This window comes from Schistocerca nitens, chromosome 2 (assembly GCF_023898315.1).
Source record: "Schistocerca nitens isolate TAMUIC-IGC-003100 chromosome 2, iqSchNite1.1, whole genome shotgun sequence".
NCBI lineage: Eukaryota > Metazoa > Arthropoda > Insecta > Orthoptera > Acrididae > Schistocerca > Schistocerca nitens.
Genome location: NC_064615.1, coordinates 877,111,752 through 877,129,664, shown reverse-complemented (window position 1 = coordinate 877,129,664; position 17,913 = coordinate 877,111,752). Strand labels below are relative to the sequence as shown.

The following is a 17,913-nucleotide window of genomic DNA, read 5'->3' as shown; positions in this document are numbered from 1 at the left end:
GGGAAGAGAAATGGTGCACACAGTGAGGATGTTTACGTACGGAAAGAATACGATGATTATAATTAAACTTTTGCTACTCGAGAGGGCCTCCATGTAAAACGAGTGATCTTAGGACAATGAAGTTTTGTCGAAATATTTGTAACGACATAGGGAAGAGAAATAACGAATAAACCATTTAAAGAAGCACATTTACATTTTAATCGATAATTACCTTTGCTTTTTCTCAGTTGGTTTGGGAACGACTATTCGTCCTTTCATAAAAGTTTAAATTAAAAGGGAAGTCAAACTTCCCCTATACTCCCATCTGCTCGTCAATTTTTTCACCCATAATTACAGGTTCCGTCTTTTCGTGTTGCTCACTGCCAGGGCATAGAATGCAGAAGTCCCTCAAAAGGCAAGAAGTGCTGATTTCGTTTTAAGACTCGACGCCCTGATAGCTCGCTCTCTACGTGCAGCACCGTTGCGTGCTTTGTGGCGTGCCTGACCACAGGCCTCTTTTTCAGTTCACTTTAGCAGGTACTTTTTACCGCACTTTAATGAACGCGTTAAGGAGTGATTAAAAATCGAAACAAAAACACTGTCTAGCATAGTTCTTCATTTTACTTAATCCATAAATCACAGATATCGATATGATTGTATTGAATACTAGGGAAATACAGGGAGAAACCTGAACTATACTGACAAAATTTTGCTGCTGTTCACAAATATTTTATGAGTATTACTGGTATAGCGGACCCACTGTCTCCGTGGCTCGGCACATAGCAATTGTGATACGTCTCAACTTTTACCCTCATTTACCTATCTGTATTGCTTTAAAATATCTGCAGGACAGTACAGATGTCGACGTTATTTGCCATGTATTTTGTTTGGAAATAAACCTGTTCCGTTCAGACATAGCAAAATGAGCTATTTTCACAGCCACAGGAACCACATCACAGTACTTTTTAGGGTTGCTGTGTTTTGTATTGTAACTTCTGAGGACTGTATGTTGCAAGGTAATTGGGTTAGCGAACTAGGGGTATTGTAACTTCTGAGGACTGTATGTTACAAGGTAATTGGGTTAGCAAATCTAATAAATCGTTATTACATCACTACTCTGTAATGAGCCCTTGGAGACTACTTATCCACTGCGCCAAGATACTCAGAAAATACCCGTGAACAACTCCCAACATTTTGTCGGTGGAATTCGGGTTCAACGTGTGTTTTACACACCAACAGTAATCACGGATGTTGTCAGTTTATTGCATTACACTGAGTTTTGTGCCTGTTTCCTTTCTTTGAATAAGTTCTGTTAGTTGAATTGGACTCCTGCAACCCCTCTTATCTTTTACCAAAAATTTTGGAAGAGGCGGATCACAGTAACGTACAGAAAGGGAAAGAAAAAAGAACAAATATCCTAAAAAGATTACACGAGAATACGAAATAAATATTCCCAGAATCATATTCCTTTAACAGTTTGGACCCATTCACTTTATCGTGACAGATTCTTCCTACACAAACCAAAACACTAAATAGGTATCTTACAATTAATATTAGCCAGCTCTACAGTTCCTTAATATATGCCAAAGCTGAGTTATTTTCTGACATTTTTATAGCATTTAAGTGGCATTATTTGTTGTTATTGAAGGGCTGCAGATTGATTTTAAAACGTTACTTTAAATAACTTAAAATTAATCCATATAAAAGGTACGTTTTCTCAGAAACCGCTGGGAATAAAAATTTGAATAACTTTGACTTATAGGTCACACATTTCTAATAACTTTGACTGACGGATTTCTAAGAATTTTGATTAATTTTAAGATAATAATTATTTTTGTAGATGGACATGAAAATAAAAGTAAGTGTCTACACTTTTCTATGTATCTAAGACTCAAATTTCTTTGAGATGTACAAAACAAGAAAATCCCTGTATTAATATGTGCACAATACGTCAATGTGTATAACCTGTAATTTTGAGCAAATTCTGGCAAGTAGAAGCTGAGAAAAAGTTCACTTTATTCTTAAAAATTACAGCTTATAGGAAAGAGCTATTTAAGTTTTCAAGACATCCCAGCTCCATATGATAGGTTACCTGCATGCTCTTTCATCTCATGTTGCAGTTTCCCTTTTTCTGCTTTTCTACGATGTCTTATTCTTGTTTCAAAGTCTCTAATAGTTCCCTCTGTTGTCCTAATCCTTTCTTTATCTAAATTTAACACTTATTTTGACGTGAAACGACCACCAGTTTGTAGCAGTCTTTTCAGAACCTCATACGTTGCAACATTTCCTTCATTGAACGTTTCATCTGCATCAAAGATAGCAAAATGCAGTGTGCTAATTGACACAAACACTGTGTTTAGAATTATAGCCCAATTGTGTTGTTGATGGACTAGTTAGGATTCTGGGTCTGGCTAGGGTGACGTTTCTTCAGTAGATTTACATCCGACAGATCTCTGAAAGTTTCTTTCAAGAATTCCACTATGGCCAATGGTACAGCTGGTTTGTGAATAAACTTCTCACCACTTTGCCGTTGTTTGTTGTATTTGCACTTTGAGTCACTTCCTGGAGGGCACAGGGCATGCATTACACTTCATGAGGTTTGAACAACGGTAATCAGTAGTGTGTACTAGGCTATTTAAACGCACCTTGAAGTAAGACTGACCTCTTCAGTCACACACGGCGGAACGGGTGGGAGGAGGGGGGGGGGGGGGGGAGTGATACGGACGCTGCCATCAGCCATAGCGCCATGTTCAACTTGGTTTGTGCGAACAGGCCGTTATACAGTCGTTCTCAAAGTGAGGGGCGCAGAGAGTAATAGAGGGGACTTTCATTGAAATATTTGCATCTCTTATTATGTAAGAAAAAGACTTGGCTGTACTGTTCGCCCTAGAGAAAGTCAAATTCAATCCAGCGCATTAGCAGTTACAGCTAGAAGCGGATTATCTCGTTTTCAACTAGGGTACTGACCAGCCCTATAAAACGGACCCCGCTTGGTTGTTAGGGTATGTTTCAGCGTGAGATGGAAATAACCCAAGAATTGCAAGTCAGCCAGAAACCGTTGTGTGTTTCTACAGTCTCGAGAGAAACACCGTGAAGGATAAACGGATCCAAGGTGCATAGTTAAATAAGATGAAACAGCAACGTAATGACACCCAGCAGATTTTAGGGTTTTCCATTAACGAATGTCTTTGTCTTACCGAACCGGCACTGAAGGTAAATTAAAGATTTATCTCCTCCAGGATCTGACCCTGTCACTATCTTCACAAACCCTGATTTGGAGTCCATTTGGGAACGTACAAAACAATCATGAAAAGAGGGAGCATCTAAATTGGGGGAATTTGAGCTCCAACATAAGTAAATTAGTCGGTCAGTGTCGTGACTGTAGGATGGCTAATCCTAATTCAAATACCCGTCAAGATTCATTACATTACACGCTAGAAGAGAATTTCCCCATTATCTGGGGCCTCTTCCCCGTACAAAAAATGGTAATAGGTATATATTTCTTGTGGTTGATGCATTTACTCGTTTCATTTAGCTAGCCACGAGAAAGGTAATGACAACCGGCAATACCATCCGTCATCTGGCAGAAAGATTTTCCTTGTTTGGGCTGCTGTAACGACCTGGTAAGCGACAAAGCTCCCACCTTTTTGCCCTTTTCGCCTTAATACTACAGCTTCTCATTTAACAGCTATATAATATTAGCAGCAGACAACCTTTGTAGAACAAGTCATCAGTACTTTGAATACGGCCCTTATTATTTTTTACGCTGAATATCAGTTAAAGTAGGGCCATTCTATCAAATGGCTTAATTTTGCCTTTAATACTGCAGTTCGTGAAAGGAAAACGTTGATGTTTGCATATCCTATTAATTCTCCTATAATTAAACTGTGATCGATAAATGGCCTTCTGCTTGAAGATATTCATCACAATGTTGTTAAGGAAATTAAGCAAGCTAAAAAGAACAATGTTCGCTTCACGCTCCAGAAGGAAGGAAGGTCAGGATTTAACGACCCGTCGACATCGTGGTCACTAGTGACGCAGCGCAAGCTCGGAATGTCACAAGGATGGGGAAGGAAATCGACCGTGACCTTTCAAAGGAATCACCACGGTATTTGCCTGGAGCGAATTACGGAAATCACGGAAAACCGAAATCTGGATGGCTGGACGCGGATTTGAACTGCCATCCTCCCAAATGCGAACCTAATGTGCTAACCACTACGCCATCTCGCTCGCTCCCCCCCCCCCCCCTCCCCCCCCCCAGAAGGAGGCTGCAAGGCATAACACGAGGAGGCACTCTATGTCGTCAAAAGCCAGTGACACAACATTTTTGAAAAATTTTTGGACACATGGTAATAATAGAAGATTTCATCTAAGAGGCTCCCCCCGCTTTGTCGGTTCGTATCATGTCTTAAGGGTTATACCCTCAGTCAACTTTCTTGCCCGGGACAGAGCAGCCAAGAAAAGAGTCAGCTTAAGCTTCAGCTTGTTGACCGGATTACTGAAGGACGTACTATACCTTAATTAAATGTGCCCCCCTTCCCCCTCCGGCCCGTGCTCCAAGTTACCTCTACAGGGAGGGGGGGGGGGAGATGCGTTAATACTAATCCACTCGTTAAACTCCTCTGTGCTTCACATTCGTAGTGGTGCATTCATCGGTATCCCGCAGCAGGCAGTGTAGCTCTTCACCGAATGGATTTAACTGCACGCGTGCTCAATCGAGAGGGAATGTTTACTAACCGTTCTACATGGTAACTATGATTTCTCAAAGAAAACTGAGGTCCGGTTACCCAAGTTATGTATGGCGATCATTAGTTGTGAAAAGCGCGCCTATGACATCTGACGAATTTGTGCTTCTCAGTGCCTTTGTGGTTGTAGGTTCGCGTGCTCAGAGTCAGTGCATTCTCATTTCTGCTGCTTCGGTTCGTGAATGCCGAGCTGTTACTATTTAGCATCCAACTAAGGACGGGTGCAGAAAGAAACTTATGGGCACCTGCATTACCAGTGACCAAAGTGCTATTTATGATTCGCGAACACTCCTGTTCTTTGAGGGAGGACTTGTTATAAAATTTAATTTCGGTTCTCCCGTGTAATGCTGTCTAGCTTTGATTGCTTACTGTCATATTTGTCTTTGTCCCCAACGTGGATCAGATTTCCGATTTAGTAGAACAGTCACGAGCTATTATTCCACTTGTAAAAAGGAATACTTTCCAAACGGAAACGCTTTCACTATTTGGTGCAATCACAGCTGTGTATAATAAAAGGTTTCATCTTTTACAACGGTGTGTTTCCTTTATAAAAGCCCATGTATTAAAATTGTCACGAGAAATAAATCTTTTTGAACTGCTTGTACTCTTTTAAACACTCAAGCGTTAAATTGCCACAATTATTTTTTTAAATTCAAGAATACAGCCGCGCGGGATTAGCCGAGGGGTCTAGGCGCTGCAGTCATGGACTGTGCGACTGGTCCCGGCGGAGGTTCGAGTCCTCCCTCGGGCATGGGTGTGTTTTGGTCCTTAGGATAATTTAGGTTAACTAGTGTGTAAGCTTAGGATCTGATGACCTTAGCAGTTAAGTCCCATAAGATTTCACACGCCTTTTTGAACCAAGAATACAGAACCGAAATGTTAAACATTAAAATCATTCACAGCTAAGACCAGAAAGGGCCATACGATTCCTTTCAGTGTGCGATCTGTAATTCATTTTTGTTGATGTCACCATGTGAGTACGTAGTTTTACTGTGTGTGTGTGTTTTGAACTACCTGATCTGAACTGAATGAAATAACACAGCGATGTCTGGGCTAATCTTAAACTGCTCACTTTCTGTCAACGACTGTTTATTAACGATATGTATGTTTTCAGCTCCTTCAGTAATTATTTAATACTGTTAATCCTTCCATTGTTTGTGTATGAACTGGGCATTTTATTAACACATCTATTTAATAATGGAAAATTGTTGTGAAACTTGTAAAGTCTATAAAAATGTATTGTTTCACTGTTATGGGATGTAAAATTCATGTGTGCAAAATTGTAAAATCGCCTTCAAATGTTTGAAAGAATAACTTGAAGAATCATTCTGATTGAACCTTTCATTAATAGCTCTTTGGCGGCTCTTATAACGCTTGATTTCGAAGAAGGCAAAATAATTCTGTATTCATAGAAATATCATCTTTCTTCGGAATTCAGTTGTTCTTTTTCGTCGGTATTCTTCGAATATTGCTGAGGCGAATAAATGTAAATAATCTTCTTTTCCGTCTGGGTGTGTTGAGTTTATCACCACACCTCTCACACATCCATGCTACCTGCCATTTCAGATTCGTCTTAGGATGTGTTTAATAAAGGGATATGGCTATCGCATATTCTTTTGCTTCGTAAGGCCCGTTCTGTCACTTTTCTCACTTTGTCAAATATTGTCCTTTCTTCCTTGGACACACTGTATGCTACCTGAGGAAAAATCTACTCACGTGACGTTAAGTCTATGCGACATAACTTGCCAGACTTCACAAGTAAGTCCTCCACAGTGTGTCTTGTTGAAGAAAGTCACTTCTGGCCAGTCCTGAAACCACCGAGAAATATATTAGACGCCAAGAAATAATACAATTATTGTCAATAGCTATATATCGGATTCTTGTCATGCGTATCAAAGGGTCTATTACAAATTATGAGACCCGCCACATTCACTGTACAAATCTTCCTTATACAGGGTAGTAAGAAACAGTCTGAAAAGCTTATAAGGGTGTTGCAGGGTAGGTTGTGCTGAGAAATAATTATTCAGAAAGAAATTCGATACGTTCCGCCGGTTCCGAGTTAACTGACACTGAAGTTAGCCAATCATGTCTTTCATGCGCCAAGCCAAGCGGCCCGCCAGGTACATTTAGTGTTGGCTGTTCTGGCAGCGTAGATGATAGCGCACGAGACTGATCCGCTGTTGGCTCGGATTCGATCCTTACTAATGCCCCACGTCCAATTTTTATATCGCTGTCTTGTCCGGTTTCAGGAAACCAATCGAAGAGCCGGCCGCTGTGGACGAGCGTTTTCTAGGCGCTTCAGTCCCTAACCGCGCTGCTGCTACGGTCGCAGGTTCGAATCCTGCCTCGGGCATTGATGTGTGTGATGTCCTTAGGTTAGTTAGGTTTAAGTAGTTCTAAGTTCTAGGGGACTGATGACCTCAGATGTTAAGTCCCACAGTGCTTAGAGCGATTTTTGAACCAATCGAAGAACACATCTCGAGACACTGTCTCTGATGGGTCGCCAGAATTTGCATACACAGCGCCTGATTGTCTAACTTCAATACTTCAATACTAATTAACTCCGAAATTGCGCAACATATTGAAATTCTATCTTAACAATTATTCCTCAGCACAACCTACCCTGAAACACTCTTACAAGTTTTTCAGCTTATTTCTGACCACCCTGTTAAATGTCTGTATGGTATATGGTTCCCAAGAATAACAGTTGGATAGCATCTTAAACTGCTTATTTTCAAATACCCACATGTAAAATAAGAAAGCACAAAAAATACGTTTAAAATACCCGCATGTACAACAATAAACCACACAAATACCCACATGTAAAGTAAGAAATCACACAACAGCCACAAATACGTTTAACTTCTTAGCAAAGTTCATGTACGTGCACATTTGCAGGACAGCTAGAGAGCCTGACTATAAGCCAGTGAATATAATGTTATATACTGCTTGTTTCATGTATTAGGAATAACTAGAGTAGTCTTCCTACCGTACATACGCCAACGGTCTGGTGTATTATAATTGGCAGACGCCACTAGAGTTAAAACAATCGAGACGGAATGTGATTCCTGCACTGAATGTCTTCACTTCACACAGTGAACAAGACGATCGAGTGCACTGCACTGACCTACACAGAATTTGAAAATTGAGGAAGAACTCTGAACCCTCAATTGTGTTCTTCCAGTTAAAAGGTGTCCTGCCCTTATTTTTCAGTTGTTAAGAATAGAAAATCTCGATTTATCCTGATTCCATTCCGTACAATTTCATGTGAAATCCTTAAAAGAATATGGCCCAATAAATTACATCAAACGTGCGACGGAAATTTATATAATGATTTCAACACGACGGTCCAGGCAATGGATTATATTAAAAAGCCAGCAATTATTTTTTTATGCTGGCGGTCAGTAATCATGGAGGAGTACACAAAGGGAGAAAATGAAAATCGAATTATGTCCATGAAATAAACATTATTCGCTTGTAAGCATTGCTTTCTTAAATTGCTCATAAAGTAGCTAAATAAGAAAAAAATCATACTGATGTGATTCCTTAAGATGAGGTGGAATCCCAATAAATACACTCCTGGAAATGGAAAAAAGAACACATTGACACCGGTGTGTCAGACCCACCATACTTGCTCCGGACACTGCGAGAGGGCTGTACAAGCAATGATCACACGCACGGCACAGCGGACACACCAGGAACCGCGGTGTTGGCCGTCGAATGGCGCTAGCTGCGCAGCATTTGTGCACCGCCGCCCTCAGTGTCAGCCAGTTTGCCGTGGCATACGGAGCTCCATCGCAGTCTTTAACACTGGTAGCATGCCGCGACAGCGTGGACGTGAACCGTATGTGCAGTTGACGGACTTTGAGCGAGGGCGTATAGTGGGCATGCGGGAGGCCGGGTGGACGTACCGCCGAATTGCTCAACACGTGGGGCGTGAGGTCTCCACAGTACATCGATGTTGTCGCCAGTGGTCGGCGGAAGGTGCACGTGCCCGTCGACCTGGGACCGGACCGCAGCGACGCACGGATGCACGCCAAGACCGTAGGATCCTACGCAGTGCCGTAGGGGACCACACCGCCACTTCCCAGCAAATTAGGGACACTGTTGCTCCTGGGGTATCGGCGAGGACCATTCGCAACCGTCTCCATGAAGCTGGGCTACGGTCCCGCACACCGTTAGGCCGTCTTCCGCTCACGCCCCAACATCGTGCAGCCCGCCTCCAGTGGTGTCGCGACAGGCGTGAATGGAGGGACGAATGGAGACGTGTCGTCTTCAGCGATGAGAGTCGCTTCTGCCTTGGTGCCAATGATGGTCGTATGCGTGTTTGGCGCCGTGCAGGTGAGCGCCACAATCAGGACTGCATACGACCGAGGCACACAGGGCCAACACCCGGCATCATGGTGTGGGGAGCGATCTCCTACACTGGCCGTACACCACTGGTGATCGTCAAGGGGACACTGAATAGTGCACGGTACATCCAAACCGTCATCGAACCCATCGTTCTACCATTCCTAGACCGGCAAGGGAACTTGCTGTTCCAACAGGACAATGCACGTCCGCATGTATCCCGTGCCACCCAACGTGCTCTAGAAGGTGTAAGTCAACTACCCTGGCCAGCAAGATCTCCGGATCTGTCCCCCATTGAGCATGTTTGGGACTGGATGAAGCGTCGTCTCACGCGGTCTGCACGTCCAGCACGAACGCTGGTCCAACTGAGGCGCCAGGTGGAAATGGCATGGCAAGCCGTTCCACAGGACTACATCCAGCATCTCTACGATCGTCTCCATGGGAGAATAGCAGCCTGCATTGCTGCGAAAGGTGGATATACACTGTACTAGTGCCGACATTGTGCATGCTCTGTTGCCTGTGTCTATGTGCCTGTGGTTCTGTCAGTGTGATCATGTGATGTATCTGACCCCAGGAATGTGTCAATAAAGTTTCCCCTTCCTGGGACAATGAATTCACGGTGTTCTTATTTCAATTTCCAGGAGTGTATCATCGTCAGCAAGAGGTCTGTACCCCAGAGGAGATAATTCGTTGAAACATTTTAGAATGAAATAAGCCCTTACATTCGGAACATCCAATCATTGATACCGATTAACAAGAAGCTACAGGGGGAAGGTACATATAAATTCGCACACCAACAAGCAATTTCATTACAGTTGTATCAAAGGGGAGCCAGACACTGAGTTCACCGTGCTGGTAAAGATTCTGATAATCCAGACAAGTGTCAACTACCAACATCTCCTCTGACTTGCAAGTATTCATAATGATGAAGTTACGTAGCAAATAACGGGATGGTACTACTATGGGTAGAGTGTCACTTTAAGTTCGATCTGCGAAAATCGTAGAAAAAATGTTAAAAATTAGTAAACGAAAATTTGGGTATCTAACCAGCTGTTTGTTCTGCTCAGCTACGAAAGCCCTGATTAATTATTAATATGAGAATTTTATAAGTGAGAGTACACTCATACTTCGAAAAAAAGCAAAAGATCTTAGAAAAATTATTACTTCACACTTCAACAAAGATCATTTATTTTCTTCATGTTTTAATTTAAATAACGCAATGATCACATACACTGAACTACAAATTAATTGACGGATCTAATCGAAAAGAAACTTATAACAGATGAGCTCGTAAGAGCATGTCTTAATCTTCACGCCGACTCAGTGATAACGCTGCCTTCCAACTTGTTCAGCGGGAGCGCAAAAATGTTCTTAAGGAACAGAGAATGTTGCACAAACGACCACATATGGGCATATTAGCGAAAGCCTGAGCGGTGTATGGCAGCAGTACTGTGACAGCAGGTGGACGTGGGATGCTGTCACTGTGATAATTCAACAAGGCCAGTGCAATCGTGCAAGGCAGGTTATTTTTCTGAAAGAGTGAACCCAACAGTAATTCGCGGACTAGCGTGGCAAGGAAGAAGGCGTATCTCCACACTCACAGTGGCGGTAGTGTTTTAGGACACGTGACTGGTAATGGCGCACTGCACAACGAGCGCACTGTTGCCGACAGTAAGCACTGGTCATTTCTGTGATGGAATTGGTGCGAATCTCGCTGCCCCACCAGGACGACGGGGCTGTGACGGATGACGACGCCACATGGACCTGCCAGTGGAAGTCACCGGCTCTATTTCTCATGTCAGATTAGCTACACAGGGCCTTGTTCATGTATATACAATATTAGGAAAAAATCGAATAAATTAAAATGGAAACATACTCGCATACACCACCACACAGTGTTACGATGTGAAAACCTTAATTTTCGCAACACTATGTGTAGTCGTTGTCACATCCTACATTTTGTTTCATACATACGTAATTTCTAGCAGTAAGTATCATTGCGGTACATGTCACCGTAAATGGAACTTTCATTTCGATTATATAAAACAATTGTCACTTAACTCCATTGGCCACTTTTGATTTCGGAGACGGATGTTCATTCTGCACTGCTGGTTCCTTTAGCTTTGAACAGCCCCTATTACAACTGCCTACTTCTAGTTGGTACACTATCCCAATAAAATGCGTCATAATTCAACGTTTTTCCATTCTTGAAGGACAGACATATATTTTTGAGTAAAGTGAATGATGACGTACCGTAATTATCCCCACCGTCATGTTGTATCCCATCAGGTCTTTTCGGCGCATGATGACGGTTTCGTTTCCGCAGATAAACTGTTTGCTGGCACGCCATGTGCAGTACTTCTTCATAATGAGCGGATATCCCTTGCCTACCCTGTAAGCTTCCAGTAAGTTGAGTCGGCCCCGAATTGATGGCACCGCGATGTAGAAATTCGAGTTGAACTCAATGTGCAGATCGTGCAACACCAAATCTGGCTTCCTGTCATTCAGCAGCAACAGCCACACGAACTCTGACTGCCGCTTCTCAAACAGATCCTGAGGGGACAAAAATATAAAATTACTAATCAAAGGAAATTATGTTCTGAATTAGATATATTTTTAAAATTAGTTACATTGTCGCAGAAGACGCTAAGTAGCACAGCTGCCATAGTGTAGTGAGTATACTACAAGACTGTTGCGTGCAAGGTCGTCACTTCAAAACTTAACTGAACTGGAAAATTTTAATTTATATATTCGGCTCGAGTACATTCTAGAAATATCCACATATGGCAAGAATCATTGTACTGAAATGTATGTGTTCTGGCCGGAGGCACTTCGCTCCGCGGTCAAGTGCAGAATAAACCTTCGTTAAGTGGAGTTTGTGTTCGTCATTCATCTACCAACACCTTCTTCTACGTGAAATTATTCTGGTGGAGACGCTGGGTACTGGAACTTGTAATAGCACACATTATCGACGACACAGTGGCCTCCCATCATGCCACGACAGAGCCGCCGTTTACGTGGCGAGAAACCCGATTCGAGCCATATTCAACAGATGGCAATCTATCGGAGACAGAAGAAGAAGAGCACGTTACGATGACAGCAACTGTGTGCCACTACATGAGACATCCTTCCAGGTTCTCTGGTGAAGATGGTCAAGATACAAACAAGTGGCTGAAGGTATATGAGCGTAAGGCCAAATTTAACAAGAGGGATGACACCGTGTGTTTGGCTAACGTATTTTTCTACTTGGAGGGCACTGCCAAGCAACGGTATGAGAACAACGAGGAGAAGTTCACAAGCTCGGAAGTATTCCAGGCGGAACTGCGCAAGTATTTCGGCGACACACAACGACAGAACTGCAAGGATGAGGATAAATTAAAGTGCAGGGCACAGCGTCCACGAGAAACGACAGCATCCTACATTCAAGACGTCTTGGAGCTGTGTAAAATAGTGGACCCTAGAATTAAGGAGAAAGATAGGGTTGCACATCTCATGAAGAGTGTTGCTGAAGTCATGTATCAAGCCCCACTCCTGAATGAGGTTTCGACAGCAGACGACTTCATAAAATGGTGCCAGTATATCTAGACAATGCATCAAAAAAGAATTGCACGCAAGAAGTCTGAAGGGCTTCCAAACGTCGTATCAATGTCTCTGATGGAGGAAGGAACTGATTTCAAAAGTGTTCTTCGTCAGATAGTGACAGAGGAAGTTCAGAAGGTACTACTTCGATTGCACGGCGAGCAAAACACCGAGACGCTTCAAGCGTCATAAGAGAGGAAGTGGAACAGACATTGAACCCAATCTCTCATCCTTCATTTCCCATTCAAACAGTGGAAAAGTCGAGACCTAGGCGAAGTTACGGCCCTACAATGTGGCATGAGGAGCCTGTTTGGGCACCAAGGAAGACTGACGTCTGGAGGACCCAGGATAACCAACCAGTATGTTTCCACTGAAGACGACGGGGACATGTGGTGCGCTATTATCGAGAAAGGCGGAGGATATTTGATGACGCCCGCGCCAGAAGACAGCAGACCGAGCTTAGCCGACGCCAACTCCGGGACGACGAATATGAACTAAAAGTTGTGGTTGCAGGATGACGTAAGTCACCATCGCCGCAAGCTGTCCGCTGGAGAGGTCGCTCCCCAACACGTCGATCGAGGTCTCCCTAGCCGTTTAGAAGCTCCAGCCGATCACCTAGGCGCCGCCAACTGGAAAACTAAAGGGTGCAACCTTCCTTGGAGGTGAGGCGGCCGAAGAGAAAAATCCTCCGCCGTCGATCACGACAAAAATAATAGGAAACTACGTCGATATCCTCATGGATGGCCGACCAGCCCAAGCTCTTGTGGACTCTTGAGCATCACATTCAGTCATTTCGGATAAGTACTGTCACCAGTTGCAGAAAACCGTATGCGTCGACAGCAAAACATCTCTGCTGAAGGTGGCTATTGGCAGATATGTAAAACCTAGGAAGATGTGCCATTCGTGTGGGTATAAGTGGCCATACACAGCCCTTAGAATCCATCGTCTTACAAGAGTGTAGTCATGACGTCATTCTCGGATGGGACTTTTTGAAAACTTCTCAGGAAATTATAAAAAATGGTTCAAATGGCTCTGAGCACTATGGGACTCAACTGCTGAGGTCATTAGTCCCCTAGAACTTAGAACTAGTTAAACCTAACTAACCTAAGGACATCACAAACATCCATGCCCGAGGCAGGATTCGAACCTGCGACCGCAGCGGTCTTGCGGTTCCAGACTGCAGCGCCTTTAACCGCACGGCCACTTCGGCCAGCCCAGGAAATTATAGATTGTGGTCGCTCGAAGATTATGCTAGACGGGATGAGATACTGTGGACAGAAAGATGCGCATTCGAGTGGGTGGAGACTATGTGTGCTGGGTGAAGTGATCATTCCTGCAGTCATCGCTAGAAAGGTAACTGTCATGTGTCAAGCCATGCATCAACCCATGGATCTTGTAGTGGAATGTAAGAGAAGCATACCACTGAAGAATAACTTGGTCATCCCAGCCTCTGTCGTCTCGTTTAAGAACGCATTCGGTGAATTGTGGATAGTGAACTGTCGCCGAGAACCGCAGATTATTCCAAGACGCATGTGTGTAGCAAACGCCGAGCCGTTAATTGCAGAACAGCTGAGCGTCATAGAAACCTCCCATGCCGAGCCTGTGGGCGAAATTGGCGCTACCACTACGAGACAAGATCTTCTAGCTTGACTATTACCAGATCTCATTAAGGAACAACAGAAGAAGCTACTTTCCATTCTTCAAGAGTTCTCTGAATGCTTCAATCCACAGGTGAAGAGAAAATTAGACAAATCGACGGTGAAGCACCGGATTAGCACTGGAGACCATCAACCAATAAGCCAGAGAGCATATCGTGTGTCAGCAACGGAAAGTCGAATAATTCGCGACGAGGTAGAAAAAATGATTAAAAATCATTCAGAGTTCGCAGAGCCCATTGTCGTCACCAGTGGTTCTCGTCAGGAAGAAGGATGGCAGTTGGCGCTTTTGTGTTGACTACAGGAAACTTAGTAACATAACTAAAACGGACGTTTACCCTCTTCCACAAATTGACGACACACTAGATTGTCTGAAGGGGGATAAGATTTCTCAACTATGGACATGTACTCGGAAGTAGATGGGGCTGATCGTGAGAAAACTGCATTCATCACTCCTGAGGTCCTGTATGAGTTTAAGGTAATGCCGTTTGGTTCGTGTAATGCACCAGCAACTTTTAAATGGATGATGGATGATCTTTTAAGGCACCTGAAGTGGACGATGTGTCTTTGTTATTTAGATGATGAATACATAAAAAGACTGTGGGCCGTTCTTAAGTGTCTCCAACAAGCCGGACTGAAACTTAATCCAAGAAAGTGCCTCTTTGGAGCAAAAGAAATCAAAATACTTGAACACCTAGTGTCAAATGAAGGTGTGCGGCCAGACCCAGAAAAGGTGAGATCTATAACGGAATTTCCCATTCCTAAAAGTATTAGAGATGTAAGAAGCTTCCACGGATTATGTTCTTATTACCGTCGTTTTATCAAAGATTTTTGTATCAAAGCCAGGTCACTCCAAGAGTTGTTAAAACCCGATGCTAAATTTATCTGGGTTGGTGCTCAACAAGATTCTTTCGATGTGCTGCGAAAAGCTCTGACGACTGACCCTGTACTTGGTCTGTATGATGAGAGAGCACCTACAGAACTACACACAGATGCCAGTGGGGATGGGATCGGTGCTATTCTGGTGCAGATTTCGGATGGAAAAGAGAAAGTTATAGCCTATGCTTCTAGAACACTTGAAAAAAGCCGAGAGAAACTACTCAACTACAGAAAGAGAATGTCTTGCTGTGACCTGGGCCATGTGCAGATTTCGACAGTATCTCTATGGAAGGCCATTCATAGTTGTAACGGACCATCATTCACTTTGTTGGTTGACAGGTCTTAAGGATCTAACAGGACGACTCGCCAGATGGGCACTACGTCTTCAAGAGTATGACATTACCATAGTGTACAAAAGTGGAAGAAAAACCAAGATGCCGACTGTCTCTCAAGAAACCCTGTGCAAGACCATCAAGACTTTGATTAAAATAGTGACTGCCTCGCTGCACTCCAGGATCTCTCTGCTGAGCAGAAGCAGGACGCCAAGATATCTCAAATTATGCTTGCCTTAAATCGGTCAGAGGATGTGAAAGGACGATTTAAGGTTGTTTGTAAGGAAAACTTTGGTCCGTTTGGAAAGAGGTGGCTACCAGTGATTCCTAAACACATGCGCTTAGATGTTCTACAGAAATTCCATGACACACCTGAGTCCGGGCATTTAGGATTTATTAAGACAAACGATAGGGTCGCAAGAGATTTTTCTTTCGAGAGTGCCAGAGGAGAAACGCAGTTCCTCAGAAACCACCTGGCTGACTCATACCAATTCCACCAGCCGGAACACCTTTCCAGCGTGTTGGGATTGACCTCCTCGGACGATTTCCAACTTCTGCCAGAGGCAATAGATGGATTATTGTTTGCACTGTTTATCTGACACGCTATGCCATTACATAAGCCGTGAAAGCAGTCGAAGCATTCGAGGTAGTCAAATTCATCGTAGAAGAAATTGAATTAAAACACGGTGCCCCAAGGTCGTTAATTATGGTTCGAGTGAAAGTTTTTCAATCGAATCTTGTGAAAGAGATAAGCCGTCGGTGCAACATTACTCATCATATGACCACTGCCTACCATCCGCAAACTAACTGGCTTACTGAACGCCTTAATAAGACCTTGGCCGGCGTGCTGTCAATGTTCGTCCGAGCAACTGGGATGAGGTGCTACCTTTCGTGACCTTTGCCTACAACACCGCCAAACAAGACACCACAGGATTTACGCCATTTTTCCTGGTGCATGGACGTGAGGCGACGACGACGACGATGGACACTGTTTTTCCATTACATCCTGATGACATGGATGACGACTACATCGGCCAGGTGTTAACCAGAGCTGAGGAAGCTCGGCAGTTAGCTCGACTCCGCACGCTGCAGACTCAAGAAAACGATCGCCGAAGGTATGACGCGAGCCACCGCCCTGTCGTCTACCAGCCCGGTGACCTCGTCTGGATCTTCACTCCTGTTCGGAAGGTTGGTCTCTCTGAGAAGCTCCTCAGGCGCTACTTTGGACCTTATAAGGTTGTAAGACAGTTGTCTGATGTTACTTATGATGTTGAAGATTTCGACCCCGACACAAGACGACGAACGATCAGATATACGGTCAACATCCTTCGAATGAAGTCCTATAAGGATCCTGCAACCCAGGGTAAATTCGAAGCACCAGCGGCAGGCAACAAGCGGAGAGGTGACGAAGAGCGTAGTGGCAAGGGAAGTTGTAAGAAGATCACCGCCAGGGCGAACATCAGCCATCGGAAGTCGGAGTATGCACGACCGATGACTCGTTCTCGGATCAGGAGGACGTAACACCGAGACGCTGTTCGCTTAAGGAGGGAGCAATGTCACAGAAGAAGCCGAGTAGCACAGCCGCCGTAGTGTAGTGGTTATGATGCTAGTTTGTTGCATGGAGAGTCGTGAGTTCAAAACTCACCTGAAGTGGAAAATTTAAATTTCTATATTAGGTTCGAGTACATTCTAGAAGTATCCACAAATGGCAAGAATCATTGTACTAGAATGTTCTGTAGCTGTATGTATACCATACGTGTTCTGGCCGGATGCAGTTCGCTCGGCGCTCTTGTATGTGCAAGTGCTGAATAAACCTTCGTTAAGTGAAGTTAGTGCTCCTCATTCATCTACCTACACCTTCTTGTACGTGACAATATTTCTAGCAGAACAACACTCTATGAAAAATGATATTAATTTCAGTGCTTTCGCAAATAGATATATTCGGTGAAACATTTGCACCAGAACTTTTTTTCTTGCTGTGTAGACAGTAATATGATGTTTAGGATGTTGGCATCATATGTACGGTGATGACGAGTTGACGGGCTGCATGACACAATGAGCGGCACATTCACTATTGTTCTGACATGGACGTGACACCACTTATTGCAGCCATTTGTATCAACTGAGGTGACTGAATGTGTCGAAGCTGTAGTTCGTTCAGTAGAGGATGATGACCAGATAATTCAAAAAATTGAGTAATCTGTGGAAAAGTTTGTGGTCTTAGGGGACCGAAATAGCAAAAGTAATTTTTTTTTCATTAAGAACAGTTAATTTTAGTGTCAGCCCGTAACAGGTTTTATTTGTATATAGACGCGGTTAACCCTCGCAGGTTTGACAGATAGGGGTCTGGTGTGTGCCCGTAGAGAGGCTGGCATGGTTCCCTAGGAGATGGCG

General features: G+C 43.7%; 1 protein-coding gene across 1 annotated transcript in view; it reads right to left on the bottom strand.

The window, feature by feature from the left end:
* Positions 1-17,913, bottom strand: part of LOC126235406 (glutamate receptor 2-like) — an 82,376-nt gene that overhangs the window by 52,961 nt on the left and 11,502 nt on the right. The window contains exons 2-3 of the mRNA XM_049944128.1: positions 11,328-11,627; positions 6,471-6,532 (exon numbers count right to left, since the gene is read on the bottom strand). Of these exons, the coding sequence (XP_049800085.1) occupies positions 6,471-6,532; positions 11,328-11,627 (362 nt within the window). The remainder of the gene's footprint in view (positions 1-6,470; positions 6,533-11,327; positions 11,628-17,913) is intronic.